At 41.7% G+C, this 15,547-nt stretch overlaps 2 protein-coding genes across 3 annotated transcripts in view; both read right to left on the bottom strand.

Annotated features, from left to right (window-relative positions):
- Positions 1–14,972, bottom strand: part of LOC117136132 (ras guanine nucleotide exchange factor glfB) — a 55,416-nt gene extending 40,444 nt beyond the window's left edge. Inside the window, exons 1-3 of one of the 2 annotated variants that reach the window (XM_033296836.1) lie at positions 14,756–14,972; positions 12,244–12,547; positions 1,165–1,210 (exon numbers count right to left, since the gene is read on the bottom strand). In XM_033296836.1, coding sequence (XP_033152727.1) covers positions 1,165–1,210; positions 12,244–12,245 — 48 coding nt within the window. In that variant the 5' untranslated portion in view covers positions 12,246–12,547; positions 14,756–14,972. Of the gene's footprint in view, positions 1–1,164; positions 1,211–12,243; positions 13,230–14,755 lie in introns of those variants that run through there. The other variant, XM_033296835.1, reaches the window with a different exon arrangement.
- LOC117136135 lies at positions 2,136–3,240 on the bottom strand. Its single transcript, XM_033296840.1, has 3 exons — positions 3,147–3,240; positions 2,356–2,669; positions 2,136–2,297 (listed from the first exon to the last, which is right to left on the bottom strand). Exons 1-3 carry the CDS (start codon positions 3,238–3,240, stop codon positions 2,136–2,138), a joined length of 570 nt encoding a protein of 189 aa, XP_033152731.1.
- Positions 14,973–15,547: the final 575 nt, after the last annotated feature.

The following is a 15,547-nucleotide window of genomic DNA, read 5'->3' as shown; positions in this document are numbered from 1 at the left end:
GTTCTAGGATCCCCTTACAATATGCAAAATATTGGCACTATTTTAAGCACTTCTCTTTCGACCATCTTCACATCCGCCTCAAGTGCAAGTGGAATTTTTCGCATGTTGATTATTGCCAAAATTAATCACACCGGGTCACAATTTGCATATTCGAGTTTATGAAAAGGTTCAGACAGTGGCGGAGGCATACGGAATGCCTAGGGCACGATAAATACCTGAGCGGTACGATAAAAAAATACTCGAGACGACGACGTTGAACGATTCAATCAACTCGAAGTCGCCGCCTCGAGCCAACTCATGCCAAAATAATTTTGTTGTTCATTTAGAACAAATAAGCAAATACTTGCTGTAAATACTGTCGCCTCGTGAAAAATTGAATGGAGCGGCAAACGGAACTTGGCGAAGACGTCGCCCAGTTGGCTTCACGCCCAAGGAATGCCAGGTATTCCAGTTATTTATTTCGGCACATTAACAACCCAGCGGCAGGCATGGGGACATCCGACATCCGACATCCAGTCGATACTTCAAATTGATTGCCAAATAAATTAAAAGTGTAAGGGAAACAAAAGCAACAACCGCCAACGGCTGGAGAAAACGTGTAAGAAACGGAGAACAGTATAATTTAATTAGCGTTCGGTTGTTGCCATTTTTATAAGTATTCACTCGACATTTCCATTGTAGTTGCCTGATTGTTATTATTATTTTTTTGGCAAATATTTGCCCAATCGCTGAGCTGATAACAGCAAACGATCGATGGCGTTGTGCCCTGATTTGCAGGGAAATTCCCTTTGATAAAATAATTGGCATAGTTTCGGTGGGCCTCCTGCCCCCCAATTTCCGAAAGGTCTGAAAAATGGGCTTGGTCTGGCTTTGGCCAAGTTTGTTGCTCTCTGGCACAATGATGATGATATAAGTTGATACAACATTTGATAGTATTATCGAATATTTGCACACGCGTCAATATTCGCCCTGAAGGGCACTCAATGCCAATATTTAAGTTCCCGCTTGCGGTGTAAATATCTAAATATCTGTTGGATTGAATGGACTTGATAGCGTGTGATGAACTTGCCAGACAGTCAAGGATTCCAGGTGACTGGGAAGTGATTGTGTCATCGAGCAACCATTCATCACCACCATTAATGTCTAAAGTCTGTTTCTACTTACCATCAGGAGGTAAATAATCTTGGCATAGACCGTAAGCTGTGGTAACCTGAAAAGAATTAAAGGTGCTTAGAAACATGTAGAATTAAAGCTTAAAAAAATCATATTTAAATTAACTTAAAATAGCAATGTTTATTATAGAGTTTATTAATTGCCTTGGAATTATAAGAATTATATTTGCCAGGGGCAAATTCCCAAATCTTAATATAGCGTGTGAATCACCTTAGAAGATTTATGAACTACTTAAACTTTCTCAAACAATTGTCGAGAAATTCCACAGCTTTAGCTTAAAAAGATACCTCTTCTAAAGATTTATCTTCCACTTAAACTCGAACTTGTCTTTCTACTGAAATTGGTAGCAAAATGAATAAGCAGATTTATACGTACTGCATAAAGTTGGGAAAGTAGATCTATCTTATGATTTATTTACAACTTCTAAAGTTAATTTACTTTCGTCGACTGATGTGTACTTCCCCGAAGTTTTTCATGCTGTCTCTCGACTAATGATTGAAACCACAAACTGGAACACCCACGCACACTAAACTATGACAAAACAATATTATGTAGGGCACTGCGAACACGTGAGCCTGCAGCTAAATGTATGAATGCATAAATCATTTGGATTGAGCGACTTTTTGACATCGCAAATGAGCAAGGACAGTTGCAGGAGCAGCGCCATAAATTCACTTGAATTTATTATGCAATTAGTTAAAGACCTGCATTGTCAGTTGGCAAATGTGCCCGGCCGAAAGTGGAGCAGGCCCGTTGGCAGTCAGGAATTTACAGTCCAAAGAAAGACCTTGAGGGCGATGCATTCGGCAATCCCTGGCGTTTTCTCAGACTTTTATCGGCATGAACTTGGCTTTCCACAGCTCGCAAGAGGCCAAATGCAGCCTTGAAAAGTTGAAACTCGTTAGCCCCACCCGTGACCCACTTGAGCATCTTGCATTCGCATTCGCATTTTCCATTTCCATTTAATAGAACTTTATATCCAGTATGAAAGTGGCCACCGGACGGCGCTGCCTGCCCTTGGGCTTTCCGTAGTAATTTGTGTCGTGGAGGCGGTAGAATCCCGCTGGCAAATACCCCGGAATGCTGTGGTTCTCCAGCTGAAAGTTGCGCACATCGTAGCTGGCCTGCAGAGGAGAAACTTTTTGACCCAGACCTTCGAACATAGTGAGATACAGTACGCACTGGCTGGATGGGACACCGGTCGGCCAGATTCCCGTACTTGAACACGTTCCGCAGCCAGACCTTCATCAAGCTGGACTGCAGCAGTTCCCGCAGCGTCTTGCAGGTGTCCATGTCGTAGCTGAAGAGTGTCTGGTACCGATCCTTGCCATCTATCAGCTGCAGGAGCGTAATTGTTGTCCTCAATCCATTCCTCAAGGTGCGATTCAGATGGATGTCCAGGTTCAGCTCACCTTTGGCGGTCAACCATCCCCGGATGCCGGAGCAGTAGTCTTTGCTGCACTCTACGCTGATGTTGGTGAACTTACTTCGCAGAGCTGTTTATGAGTGGATAATACCATTTACTTGGACAAATATATAAAACTGCAATGCTTACTGAATGATTCGCAAAAGAACAGTATCAGGATGGTTAATAACAACATTTCCAAGTATTGTTTTGGATATAACTCCAAAAAGCAGCAGACAGTTTGTTCCAATCATATCGTAAATAATTAGCGCAGTCGTTAGTCAGGCTAGAGTGAATAACTAATGCTTCTATTTCACCAAGCAATTTAAACATTGAAAATATTATTTAATATTGGCAAAGCAATTTACAGTTGGCTCTTATTCTAATTGGATACCACATTATTAAGAGCTTTAAACAGTCACGGCTTAACACTGATTATGGCAGCAATGCTCCAGTTCAGCGGGAAATCTAACTCAACCCCCCACGATGGGCCATAAATCAATCGGCAGTCCATCAATCAATCAATCAGCGGGCCATCAATTAGTCAGTCTGTCAGTCCGTATCACACTCGGTCCGAATCGCAGAGCACTGATCTGGATCTGGATCAGATCTTGGTGGGCCTGGGGGCTCTTTTGCCTCCAGGCCCCAACTGTCTGCCACATAAAGATTCAAGTTCAGTGCGGCAAGCTCACGAACTAACAGTAAAGCAAACTGAAAGTAGCGCTGACGTTAGGCTGATCGGGTTGTTTCGGGTTGTTTGGTTGTTTGGCCGCGTTGTTTGGCTAAGCGGCGTTTAATTGGAAACACAGTTGGGTGTTGGTTTTGACCGGTCCGCTGTCTTCATCGCGGGCCATCAACTTTCAGCAGCTGCGGACAGCTGATGGACGTGGACATTTGCATTCGTTCTCAGGCCAACTCCTGTGGACTACCAGATAAACCCGTTCAAAAGCCGACCAGGCTCGCCGAATCAGATGCACATATTACGCATACGTCGTGTGGTCCGTGTGACGTTTTTGGCCAAGGGGAAATATGTTTGCCTTTGCTCCCACTCCCACGACTAACTACAGTGAGAATAATTTAATATTAGAAGATAATAAAGCCGAATAAAACACAAAACAGAATTTATTGCTATAGAATTTTATAAACTTTTCTAGCATGGAATCTTGGGACTGCCGTGGAATGGATTCAGAATCTGATTTTTCTCTTAGTGCTACCTCTTCTTCTCCTGCCCCTCGCTCCTGACTCCTTGCTTAATTGCTGAGCCGTGTGGAGCGTTTAATTGCAAATTATTCAAATGCCGACGCTGCCGCAGCTGTCATTGCTGTCATAACCAGTCGGCACAGCTGTCCCCTCCGCCCCACTGTGCCACCCCCCGGCCACCCCATCGCCCCACTCATCCTGGCGAGCTTGCAATTATGTCTCAAATTAACACAGCAACCACCACAGAGCACCCCTTCGTGTTCCCCATTGCCACAAAAAGAAAAAATAACACCAAGAAAATGTGTAAAAATATGCCCCAACTTTTCGCTGCTGTTGTTGTCAAATTAAATTAGGCGTGAAATGTAGTTTGAACCTTTGTGGAAATATTTTTTAACAACATTCACAAGTGTTCGAGCATTTCTTCATTCCATATGTTGATGTAGTTTTCGACCACGTGGTCGACTTGTGAGGTTCTTCCATCGCTGGCTACCTTAATTGTTGCCAAGTCCCATACCCAGACTGTATCAATATTTATACCTCTGAGCTGATAAAAGCGTTTGCCGATCGCCCTCAGCAATCTTTATCTCTTTAGTACTGACCGCAGTCGGAGAACATGCCATTATGAACTATATGGCAAATGCAATTTCGATAAACTTTACAGCCCAGCACAGTGGAATAAATTAGACGCAGGAAACGGGACAAAAAAAAAAAATAGGTGACCGATAAGGTGATCAAAAACTCATTAGCAAGTATCTCACAAGAACAAAACTCATGGACAGATATTTCCTAATTAAGGTTTGATTTAATAGCACTTAAACATTAATAAGCTTTTTACTTTCCTCAAGACATTTCATTATCTTCCCATGTGTTAATTCAAATGGTATTAGCAATGGTTATTAAATTAAATTATTTAAGTTAATATGCTATTTCAATAAGCCGTGTGCCAAAGCACAGTTAAATACATTGGGTACAGGAAAAAAGTAAAAAAAAGATCAAAAACTCATTACTGTTTATCTCACAAGAACAACTTTGTGGTCTGAGTTTAACCAAATAATTTGGAAGTAAACTTAAGCCTTTTGTACTTGTCCCTAGTAACAATTCTAAAATATGTTGTGTACCTTATCTTGGTAAGAACATTTTTTTTAACTAACAACTTAAATTTATTTACATTTAAAGTGAATGCTCGTACAAAATGTTTTGCAACATGTTATATCATATTATTCCCGATTTTTTGATAATACATTTTGGAACTTTATTCCACAGTGGGCCAGCAACAGTTGTGGCAACATCGGTGGGCAACATTGCAGCTGCAGGTTGCAGCCGCAGTTGTTGCTGCTTTTGTTGCGGCTGCTGGTTGGCAGCGTCTCAGGTTGCATTTATATGCAAATAGCTAAAATTGTTTTCAATTTGCCACCGCCAAGCGCCTTGGCCATCGACAACGCATTCCTTGCAGCCAACTTGCAGCTAATTTTATGGCTAATTGTCTGCCTGCCCGCCTCTCGTGTTGTTGGCCGCATTGATTGCTGATGAAGTTGTGATATTTGCGATAAAAAATGTATGTGATAAAAATTACTGAGTAGACGGCAAACGCAGGCAGGAATTTCTTAATTGTCAGAACGGTGCGCTGCTGGCTAAACTAATTGTGGAAAACTCCACGCACAAGGACACCGGGTGGCAAACTAAAAAGCGAAAACGATTTCAATGGGAGCAACATTCGGGAGGCGCGACATTAGCGGCAAATGTCAAAAGCGTTGAAAGCTTTTAATTAACTTTATGTCTGGGTGTGGTTTTCCAGTGAAAGATAATCGCAAACTGGTTTAACCCAGAATCAAAATCGAGGTCAAAGGAAAAAAGTTACCGCTCATGGACTGATTTATAAATGAGTTGCAAAGATACACAAACTATGGGTGTGAAGTCACAGCTGTCATTCAGCATTGATTTCAATGTGAAAAGGTACTCTAAAGGTACTCGGTTCTAGGGCCGCATCTTAGCTAATCTATAAATTTAAATCTGGGAAATTCAGGTTAGCCCGAAGCAGGAAAATCCGCCACTCAAATGAAAATAGTTCCAATTGAATTCTCAGACTCGTCCGGCCTGATTGGCAACTCAAGGAGTTCAAAAATCCAAACACACAACCTCGGGAACTTCAGACCCCTATAAATAGTCGGCCGTGTCACTTGTAAACAGATTTCCGGGGAAACTGCGTGCTGTCTATCGGATTTGTTGGCTTAAGCTTAGCCCTTTTCAGCCCACCCACCCCCTACAACAAATAACGACGATCGGGCAACGATCGGATCGAATTGAAAATGCGCAGTATGATGTCCGATTTACATTGGTCGAGCAAGCAATGCAAATGTGATTGCCATTTTTATGAGCCAACAACGACTTGGTAGTGATACTGAACGGAATTGCTATGAGGATGGGGATGGGGATGGGGACTTGGCTGGGGTGGCTTTATAGCCGTTTCTGATTACAACTCTGGTTTAGTGGATTGCTCAACGAACTTGACATAATGACAAGCGTAGCCAGTTCTTGATGAATGGCCCGCTCTTGGGTGTGGAAGCCAACGGGGTGACTGCTGGTCGAGATTTATGCAATAGTTCGATTCAATTGAATAATATGTTGCACCTCGGATTGATTACATCAACGGGTTAATGGCTCCAGCGATGAAAACCCGTTCGACAAGTGTTGATCTAAGGGGTTCCGAGAATATTTGGTCTAATGGCAACTTTAGGTGAGTAAGAGCACAATTATAGGTTCGCAATGTTAAAAATAAATGTAGTGTTTCATAAACACTTAAAAATATATAAAGAGAATATTCTCTTATAAAAAAATCATTTGAGTATGTAAGGAATTGCAGTTAACACTTGGTAACATCTTAACTAAACTTAACTTAATAAACACAGTTGATTGCGAACTGCACTGATTCAATACGAAACATATTCATTTGAGTTAATCAAATATTAATTCCTCCTTGGGCCCCTTATTGATTGAATGACCCAAACATATTTAGATTCCCATCACCCTCTCAAGAACAAAATCAAATTTTCATTGAGTCGCAGCCCCATAAGCATCATTAACATCATTGTCGCTCAAATTGTCGTTTAATAAAGTGAGTGCTAAGAGCCAAGAGCAAAAACAACTTAAGCCATATATGTAAGTTCGAATGACAATGGACGAACGAACAGGGGGATGTGGCACAAATGGAGGGGCGGAAATGGGCAAACAATCTCATCCTAACGTCTGATGGCACTTTACAGTTAGAGATTCGACCAGATGCAATTCAATGTCAATGCAATGTGCGGGGGTGTCGACTTCTACAGAGAGACTCCCCTCCACACGACTGGGGCTTTTAGCGTCTGGCAAACTTGTTGGCGGCTCTTGACTGCATATAAATATCCAATAATTATTGGCGTCTAAATGCTTTGCCTGTAATTGCATTCAACATGTGCAAGTGCAATGTGCGGCGCCCTCAGTGGAAGTGCTGTTGTTATTGGTTTTGTTAAATGAAGTAATTAAATGGCAATTGAGCTTGGCAGAACATATCATCAAGTGTTTGGAGGAAGTTGTTGAAAGGGCACAACTAGCGTTTAGAGGGGCTTCCATTGCAAGGCAAAGGAAAATAACAGGTTATGAATGTTATGATGATGAAAGGTGCACTAAGCACCATTCGGGAAATGTATGAACCATTTACAGAGAAGGTGAAATGAACTGCATTTAGGTATAGCTCTAACTTTCGGTACGAATTGATAGCTCCACCTGTGCCATTAGAAACCACAGGCAACCAAATCTCACATCCCTCACTTTTTATGGTCCTTAACCCCTAAAAGTTATATTGCCCATGGCAAGTGTCACTGATTCACACCCATTAACTATTTGGGTAGCTTAGGTCAGTAATGCGCTGTGGAATGCAAAACAAAGCGAGCCAAGCCAAGTGATCGCCAACGATAAAGTACTTGACGCACGTTTTATTTTTAGTGGATGTCTAGACCCACCTGGTATTTTGGTATTTAATCGATAAATACTTCCAATTGTTTGTTTATATTTAGCAATATCATTATTGTTTTTTTTTTTTTCGCCACCCGGTTCGCATTCCCATTACAAATGGCAGTCGAGCGGCGAGAGTTGTGAAAATATTTTCCCATGGTGTTGAAATAACGCCCACGAACAAGTGCACCCATCCGCACTCCTTTCACTCGGCTTTCCCATGATTCTTCTTCACGCGGCTGAATTCTTCTGCCGCCGCTGAAGAGCAGCCCACGTTTGCGCCATTCTTCTGGGGCCACTGTGTGCACAAATTGGCAAACACGCAACTCATGATCAAGTGCAATCTTTTTGACATTAATATGACAACGGCAGCAGGAGAACACAGGCAGCTGACCAGCGAACAACCAGCGAATCGCCGCGAAAAAATCAATTATGCGCACGCGGCACAAAGGCAAAAGCCACACCGCACAAATGACAACTGGGACTTGGCATGGGACTCCACTGGGGTACGTCCCTCCCTCCTATAACTCCGACTTCGACTCCAACTCCAACTCCAGATCCAACTCCCATTCCGACTCGACTTCCCCTTGCTGATTGAGTATGCGACACAGGCAGCTCCAAAGTGGCGAACGCTGATGAATGTCTGTCAAATTGTTGACACGCCACGAAGACACAGATGGAAAGATGGAGAGATGGAGAGACATCGCTGACATTGACACAATGCACACGGAATGGGGGATTCGAATAAGAGAAGGGGGTGTTGGAAATGTAGAATCGAACTGAGAGTACCCAGTAGCGCTTAACCCCCCATCGCATACTCTATATAATAGCAACGCAATAAACTATAAGGAAAACTAAAAAATTGTGTTTACAAAAGTTATAAACAAATCTCTTTAAAGTCTTTTTTAATTTTTACGTGCCATTAAATTTCAAGTTCAATATACCCTCCGAATTTCTGTTATTTCCAGAGAAACTCCACTAAAGAGGCGACAAAGTTGCGCCAAGTCTGCCCATGATAATCACGATCGTAGTCAGGATCGCCTGATGATCATTCGCGGAAATATTTTATGCCATTTAATTTCAGACCCCCGAAGCCATCACCAACCCCAGACTGCCATCTAATTGAGTTGTTGGTCAGCTATATGGCTATATAGCTATATAGCTACACATATGGCCGAAGATCCGAAGAGAGTCGCCCGATGGCTGGCAAATATTTATCGGCATATTAATGCAGCATATTTCAAATGCAAAGTCGACTCTCATCTGACTGACTTACTTCCTCAGTGAGCGGCTCCCAAACATGTTTATGCAATTTTCCCGCCTGGTCTTCGGTCTTCGGTCCTCAGTCTTCAGTCCTCACTCTTTCGGTGTCTGTCGTCTTCGGTCTTCAGTCTTCAGTCCTCAGTCTTTGGCCTCTAGTCTGCCGTCTCTCCTTGGTCTATGGCTTGTCTTATCAAATGATTTTATTTATGCTATGGGCGCGCATGTGTGCGATAATTGGATTATTTACTTTCGCGGCTTAGCAGCCAGCGAGTTGTGGCACTCGTGGAAAATTGTCGAGTTTTCGCTTTCTATTAAGTCGACCCAACGGAGACGCCCCTAACATGAGCTACATAATTTAAAAATCACCCGAATTGGACATAAAGTGAAAAAAATTGTTCAAATATTGTGATATCGTATTTGTAGCTGTCAGTCTATTGGGTAATAGGTTAAGCTTAAATTTATAATTATATTAAGATGGAGGCAATTCAACACCTTAGTTCTTTTTTTAATTTGCAATATTATCAGTGTTTTCTTGTGGTTAAAAACAAAAATCAATATTTAAGAATTAAGAATGATAATAAATTATAATAATAACTAACTTCCTGTTGAGTTCCCTTAAGTTAAATTATCGATGTGACAGCCCAGGACAGTGGCTACCAATCATAGCTCCTTTGTGCTCAGGAACGCCCACTCAACTCAGGTGTGGAACACAACTTCAGATCCCATATCCCAGTTGCCAATCCGTGGGTTTTGGCCAACACTGGAACAACACCCATTTGGCTACCAGACGCAAATACACAACATTGTCGTCGTTTGGCATTAATATGTATGAGTGGTGTCAGGAGGCAATGCCACAACGCGTTTATCAAACATTTGAAACATGCGTTGGCTCCCCCTTCTCCATCGCCTGCCCCACCCCCATTTCCACCCCGCCCCCCTGTTCCCAACGAGCTGGTTGACCCAATTAGCCGGGCATTATAAAGTCGTAAAGCATATTGCCAGACGTGAGCGGGTTGGGGCTGGGGAATTAGCAAATAGTCAGGCCCCCAGGCCAAAGACCGAGCTGCAGCTAGAGATAGATATATCTATATAGACGGGTAGATAGAGATAGAGATACGTACAGAGCAAAGAAATACGATCTTTAGGATCGAAATATCTTAAATGTTTATCTACAAACTATTCTTTAACTTAATTAAACTATTCTATATAACTTCTACTTTAACTTTATTTAACTATTCTATATAAAAAAGACACAAAATTGTGTTTAAAGAACTCAGCTACTTTGGCAGTACTTCTATGCCGATCAAACAGTTTGTTTTCTGTGTAGAAAAGTGAGTGACAATCACTGCCGCCACATCCCATTAAATGTGCAAGCAAAAATCGAGTGAACTCATAAATCACAAATCACTTAGGCAAACCATTTTTGGTAGCTGAACAAGATCTTATGGCTGGCGGGATGGGGCAGTGCGGGGGCGGCTGCCAATGGTCATGTTTTGTGCGATAATATTGACAAATTGTGCAAACATTCGCACACAATTAATAAGCGCCGCACAGATGGAGCTCCCCCTCCACACCCCTCAATATCAAAGGAAACAAACGCAAACGGCGGCAGAAATGATTCGCCCACGTGCTGGGGCGCGTGTTCGCATTTTGCAGAAAGCCAAAAAGCCAGAAAACCGAAAGCCAACTGACAAAGCCAAAAGACAAAGCCAAACGGAGCAGAGGCAAAACAAAGAGCCGGGGGACATGACAACATAATTCACATTCAAGATTCAGGGAGGGCGCACTGGCGCTACCTAAAAATGAAAGGGAAATCAGGAATGTCGCCAAGTGTCAGGAGACAATGGGGCAAATACAGTGGCACAATCGTTTTATAAGTATAAGATATATAATAAATATAAGAGAATCGATGCTTAAAAATTTACCAAAATATACCTATTCCTTAGTATAAATATCTTATGTAAAGCTCCATTAATCAAGTTCTTAACCGTCCAAATATTAAGAAAGCAGCTCGCCACTGTGCCAATCCTCACATGCTCCTTTCCAGAGTGCGTCCCATCGAGAATCAAGAGTCCGACCACGTAAGAATCGCCCACACAGAAGCGTCCTGGAGCCCTCCATTCCATATGGTCATTCCAAATGAGTTTGCAACTTTTAGCGGATTGAGTGAGCAAAGATACACATTTCCCCGCTCTTTATTATTTGATTGATGATTGCAGTTGGCGATGCGCCGATGCGGCTTTGAAGTCTTTGAAATCACCACGTATCGCTTGGACCTCGGCCAGCACTCGACTTTCGATTGGCAGTCAAAGACTAAAGTCGGCAATTTATGCCGGCATAACTCGTGTGTTTGGGCCAAGTCGCTGCGAATAAGCGGCTTAGTTGGCTAGGAAGCCGCGACGGACATTTGTGTTGACAAATCAATTAAATGCGAAATTTAAAGGCGCACACGGTAGCGCCAAAGGGGGAGAACTGGGCACGCAAATGTCGGTGGAAGTGGGAAGTGGAATGCGGGACTCCCGGGCTAGAGAATGGGTCTCCTTTGGAGCCAGTCCAAAACCAGGTTCCGACTCCCATGGAAACCTTGTCGACGCTTATCGAAAACATTGATCCGGCCATGCAAATCGTAAAGTGTGAAAACAAATTGCCAAGTGGCCCCCCCAAAAAGGGGGAACCAAGAACCCATTCGAGAGACTCATTGCAGCCGTCCCGTCGGATAATTGCACTCGATTTGTAATTCAAGATTAAGGGCAGACAGCTCGTCCGTTTTCCGTTTCTGGACTTAATTTATGTCCAGATCTTTTGGCCGGGGCATTGTTTCTTCACCGACCCGATGATAATCACCTGAAATGTGGGCCATGAGTTAAGTGATTATGTAAATTTTCAGTTCGCTAACCAGCTGAGTTCACCACCTGGAGTCTGAATGCGATGGCATAACCTTCAATTGGCTTTGGGCAGATTTCTGGTAATTGCAAAAGGGTAAGGCTAAGATTGATGGCCAATTTGGGGGAGTTAGCGAAAGTCAGTTCTGGCTCATTGTATATCAGAAATAATTAGGCTTAAAGTGAAAGGCTATTCTACTTTTCAGTGAAATGGGTTATAACAATCTGGTAAATGAAGTCATAATTATAAGACATGTCTTGTCCTCAAAAGTAGTATTAATAATTTCATTTAACTATATCTTACAAAACTATAATATATTATTGCATACTTACATCGTATTTACTTGACCTCATTTTACCCATTTATTTTGCATCTAATTTGCATTCGTATTTCGTCTACGCTTCTTTGTTAAATTTAATCCAGTCGAACATTTAAAATGCGATTTCGTAGAATCGATTTTAAAGCCAATTATTCAATGTCTTTTGCGGTTATATTGGCAATTTTGGTGTTAGGCTTAAGAATTTTGAACACTTTGCAATTGCGATTGATTTAAGCACTTTATTTTATTTATTTGTGTCAGTTGATATATCAATTAAACAGTCTTTGATCATTGTGGTTTTCTAAGCGGAGAGGCGACTGCAAGCGAGAAAGGGCACCCGAAAAATATTACTCATACGACACGTGCCACGTGAAAAGCAGCAGCTGACTGACTGACTGGCTGAAATTGAAACCGAAACCGAAACTAAACGAGCAGGAAAACCCCCAAAAGCGAACGCTGGCGAAGTGGCAAGAAGCAGAGCACGGAAAATGGACTACGGACCACCGAATACCAAATACGGAATACGGAATACGGGAAAACAGGCCAAAGGCAGGAAATCAAAAACGATTCCGATAAACCAGGCTGACTGTTACTTTCAGCTGGTTCCCCGCAGCGCCCAGAAAACTGTTTACGATTCGCGATTTACGATTACGGCCACCTTGCTGTTAATGTTCTCTCATTTCTCTCGCCGCCTTTTGGGGCTTTTCATTTTGGCTTTTCCTCTGGCCTGGCACGTTTCACTTTGCCGTGTTGTTTGCGGGAAAAATCGTTAGGCGGCAACAACAACAGCGGGAAAGCCAGAACGGCAGCAAAATGCCAAAACTGCACGAAACAGACGATGGGAGCACTAAGAAAAAACTCGAATTGAACCTCAGAAACCAATTATTCTGCTTGAATTCTGCTGTGTGCTTTATTTTTTGTGACAATAGGCGGGACTCACTAATTAATATCTGTAACTACAATTCAAGCAATAAACTTTAACATTTTTTGGTGATTTGTGTTACAAGAAATTGTGCTTTAAAGCTAAAAAGCAATCAATTTTGTGAATTTTAAAGTTAGCCACTCAAAATGCATGAATTAAAATTTTTACGATTACATCAAAGCATTTGATCCTTGTTTCATAATTTAACATTTTCTTAGAATCGTGAAAAGCACACAATGTGCAAAATAACGAAATTGTTATTTCGGAAGCTCTTTCGATAAGTTTTTTCTCTGAGTGAAGGGGGACAGCAGCAGCCACGTGAAAAATGCCGGAAACAGAAATCGATTTGCAGCGAAAAGAAGGCCCCCATAAGGGGGAGGTTCGGGTGAGTGGTGTGTTATGCACTCTGAGGTCACGATAGCGAGGCTCTCCTGTGGGGGAATCCTTAAGTTAAAATTCTCGGCGAACGGCAAATTATGTCACACACACGCAGCGCACGAAAGTAGGCAACGATTTTTGCTCGATTGCACGGCGAAAATCACTATATTGCGGTTAACAACATCTCGCTGTGACTCTTGCAAATGTCGAAAAAAATTATTACTTTTTTGTTGGAATTTTTTACCCGATTTTATGAGCGTTTACCCGATGTCGCTGGGCGCTGCTGCCTGTGCTGCTGCAGCGCTGAAAATTCACGTAACAATTGATTTGTGTGTCAAAAATGTCACAAGTGTCAAAACTGCGTGGAAGAACAAGCCGTTTTACACTGGAGAGCGACACTGAGAGAAACGAATGTGCCGAGAGAATCAGAGAAAGGGAGACCTCAAGCTGCGCCGCTGCGCAAAGAGAGCACATAAGAGAAAGCCAACAACACGTGCGTGTCCTGCGAAACAGGACTGAAACTGAGACACTACTTCAGCAGAGAGAAAAGAGCACTGCAATTTTTGCTAAAATGATGCTAAGCAATAAGGATCAGATGTTCAGAATAGCTCTCTTAAATAATGAACTATTATCTATATTAATTGGTGGAAGTGAAGATCAATTATTATTGCGTGTCCTTGCTAATTTTATTTAAAACGTTTTAAATACGCTTACATAATTTTGTTAAGAAAATTTAAACCTTTGCTATATTTAAATTACATTTATTTTAAAATAGTAGAAAAGTAGTAGTAGAATAGTTGAAGTTTTAATCTCTTTAAAAAAAATACAACCCTCATTGTGTTTTTTTATAAATTTCTCTATATAGGTGAATATGATCAAAAATGTTTCCAGATTATTAAATGCATATTTTAAAAAATTCTTGATATTTACTGCTGTGTGTATTTTTTTAGTTTTCTTGCATTAGGCCTCACTGTGCCCATAACTTTTCTACCTATTTATGAATCACTTTACCATCCCCCGAAAGTTTCGAGCGGAAAACCATATTTTAAGTCCTGCCAGCTAAGCCAAAAAGGGGTTCGTTTTTCGTCTATTCCTTTAGATCCTGGCTAAACGGCTTAAAGGGCTCAAATGAACGCAGGGAAAATCGCTTTCCCCCACTTTTCGGCCACAGGAAGACAAGCGGAATAAATAACTGTGGGGATGGGCAATAAGGTGTTAAGCTCACAAACACTTAAATTTTGTTTTTTCTTATGATTCGTTTTTTCCTTGTAATTCACTCTTCTTGACGTTTATTTAACGCACAATATTATTTTGTTAATTTATAATGTTATTATTTTGTTAATTTAGCTCGAGTTATGTTCGTTATTTCTGATTTCGATTCCGATTTCGTCCGATTCGCGACAGCGGTTTGTTATGTTTTGTTGTTGCGAACCCAACTAAATGCGATGCCAAACTGGCCAACAATATTTTGCTGTCTCAGCTGCAGTCGCCTGCGTCGACTGAAGCAGAGCATTGGCTTTTCTTATTGAGACCGGCCAGTTTTTAATAGTTCCTGGGAAAGGGGGCGTGGCGGGTGGGCGGCGGGGTGTATGCTCACCACTTGAGGCTAATAAGAAGAAGAAGAGGAAGAGGAAGATTCAGGGAAGAGGAGGGAAACCAACAACAACAGCAATGAGAGCGAGTTGATTGCCATAAGAAAGAGAAAACATTTCGCTCTTTCAAGTTTGCAAAAGAAAGAGAGTAGCTAACGGTCTATGCTAAAAATTGCATGCGATTTTATGAATTGCTATAAATGCTCTTAGCTCGCAAAGCTGAAGAAAGAGAACCTTTTCTAGGGGTGGATTTTCGACTGACCAGTAAACATTTCTTCTGTTGCTTTGCAGTTCTGGAGTGACCATTTTCTGGATTGAAAAGCTTATAAAAGCTCCGAAATAAGTCCTGAAAGTTTTAGCCAGATGTATATTTTATTATACGGCATAATTAATAACGGATTAGGTATATCAACTAAATATATAAT

The sequence above is a fragment of the Drosophila mauritiana genome, chromosome 2R (genome assembly GCF_004382145.1).
Source record: "Drosophila mauritiana strain mau12 chromosome 2R, ASM438214v1, whole genome shotgun sequence".
NCBI lineage: Eukaryota > Metazoa > Arthropoda > Insecta > Diptera > Drosophilidae > Drosophila > Drosophila mauritiana.
This window is presented reverse-complemented; position numbering and strand designations above follow the sequence as displayed.

Coding starts and splice junctions, on each gene's coding strand:
- LOC117136135 (XM_033296840.1), bottom strand. CDS start 3,240: ATGTGGCAGACAGTTGGGGCCTGGAGGCAAAAGAGCCCCCAGGCCCAC. Junction 2,670..3,146: donor TGCTCTGCGATTCGGACCGA/GTGTGATACGGA, acceptor ACTCATAAACAG/CTCTGCGAAGTAAGTTCACC. Junction 2,298..2,355: donor ACCGGTGTCCCATCCAGCCA/GTGCGTACTGTA, acceptor TCTCCTCTGCAG/GCCAGCTACGATGTGCGCAA.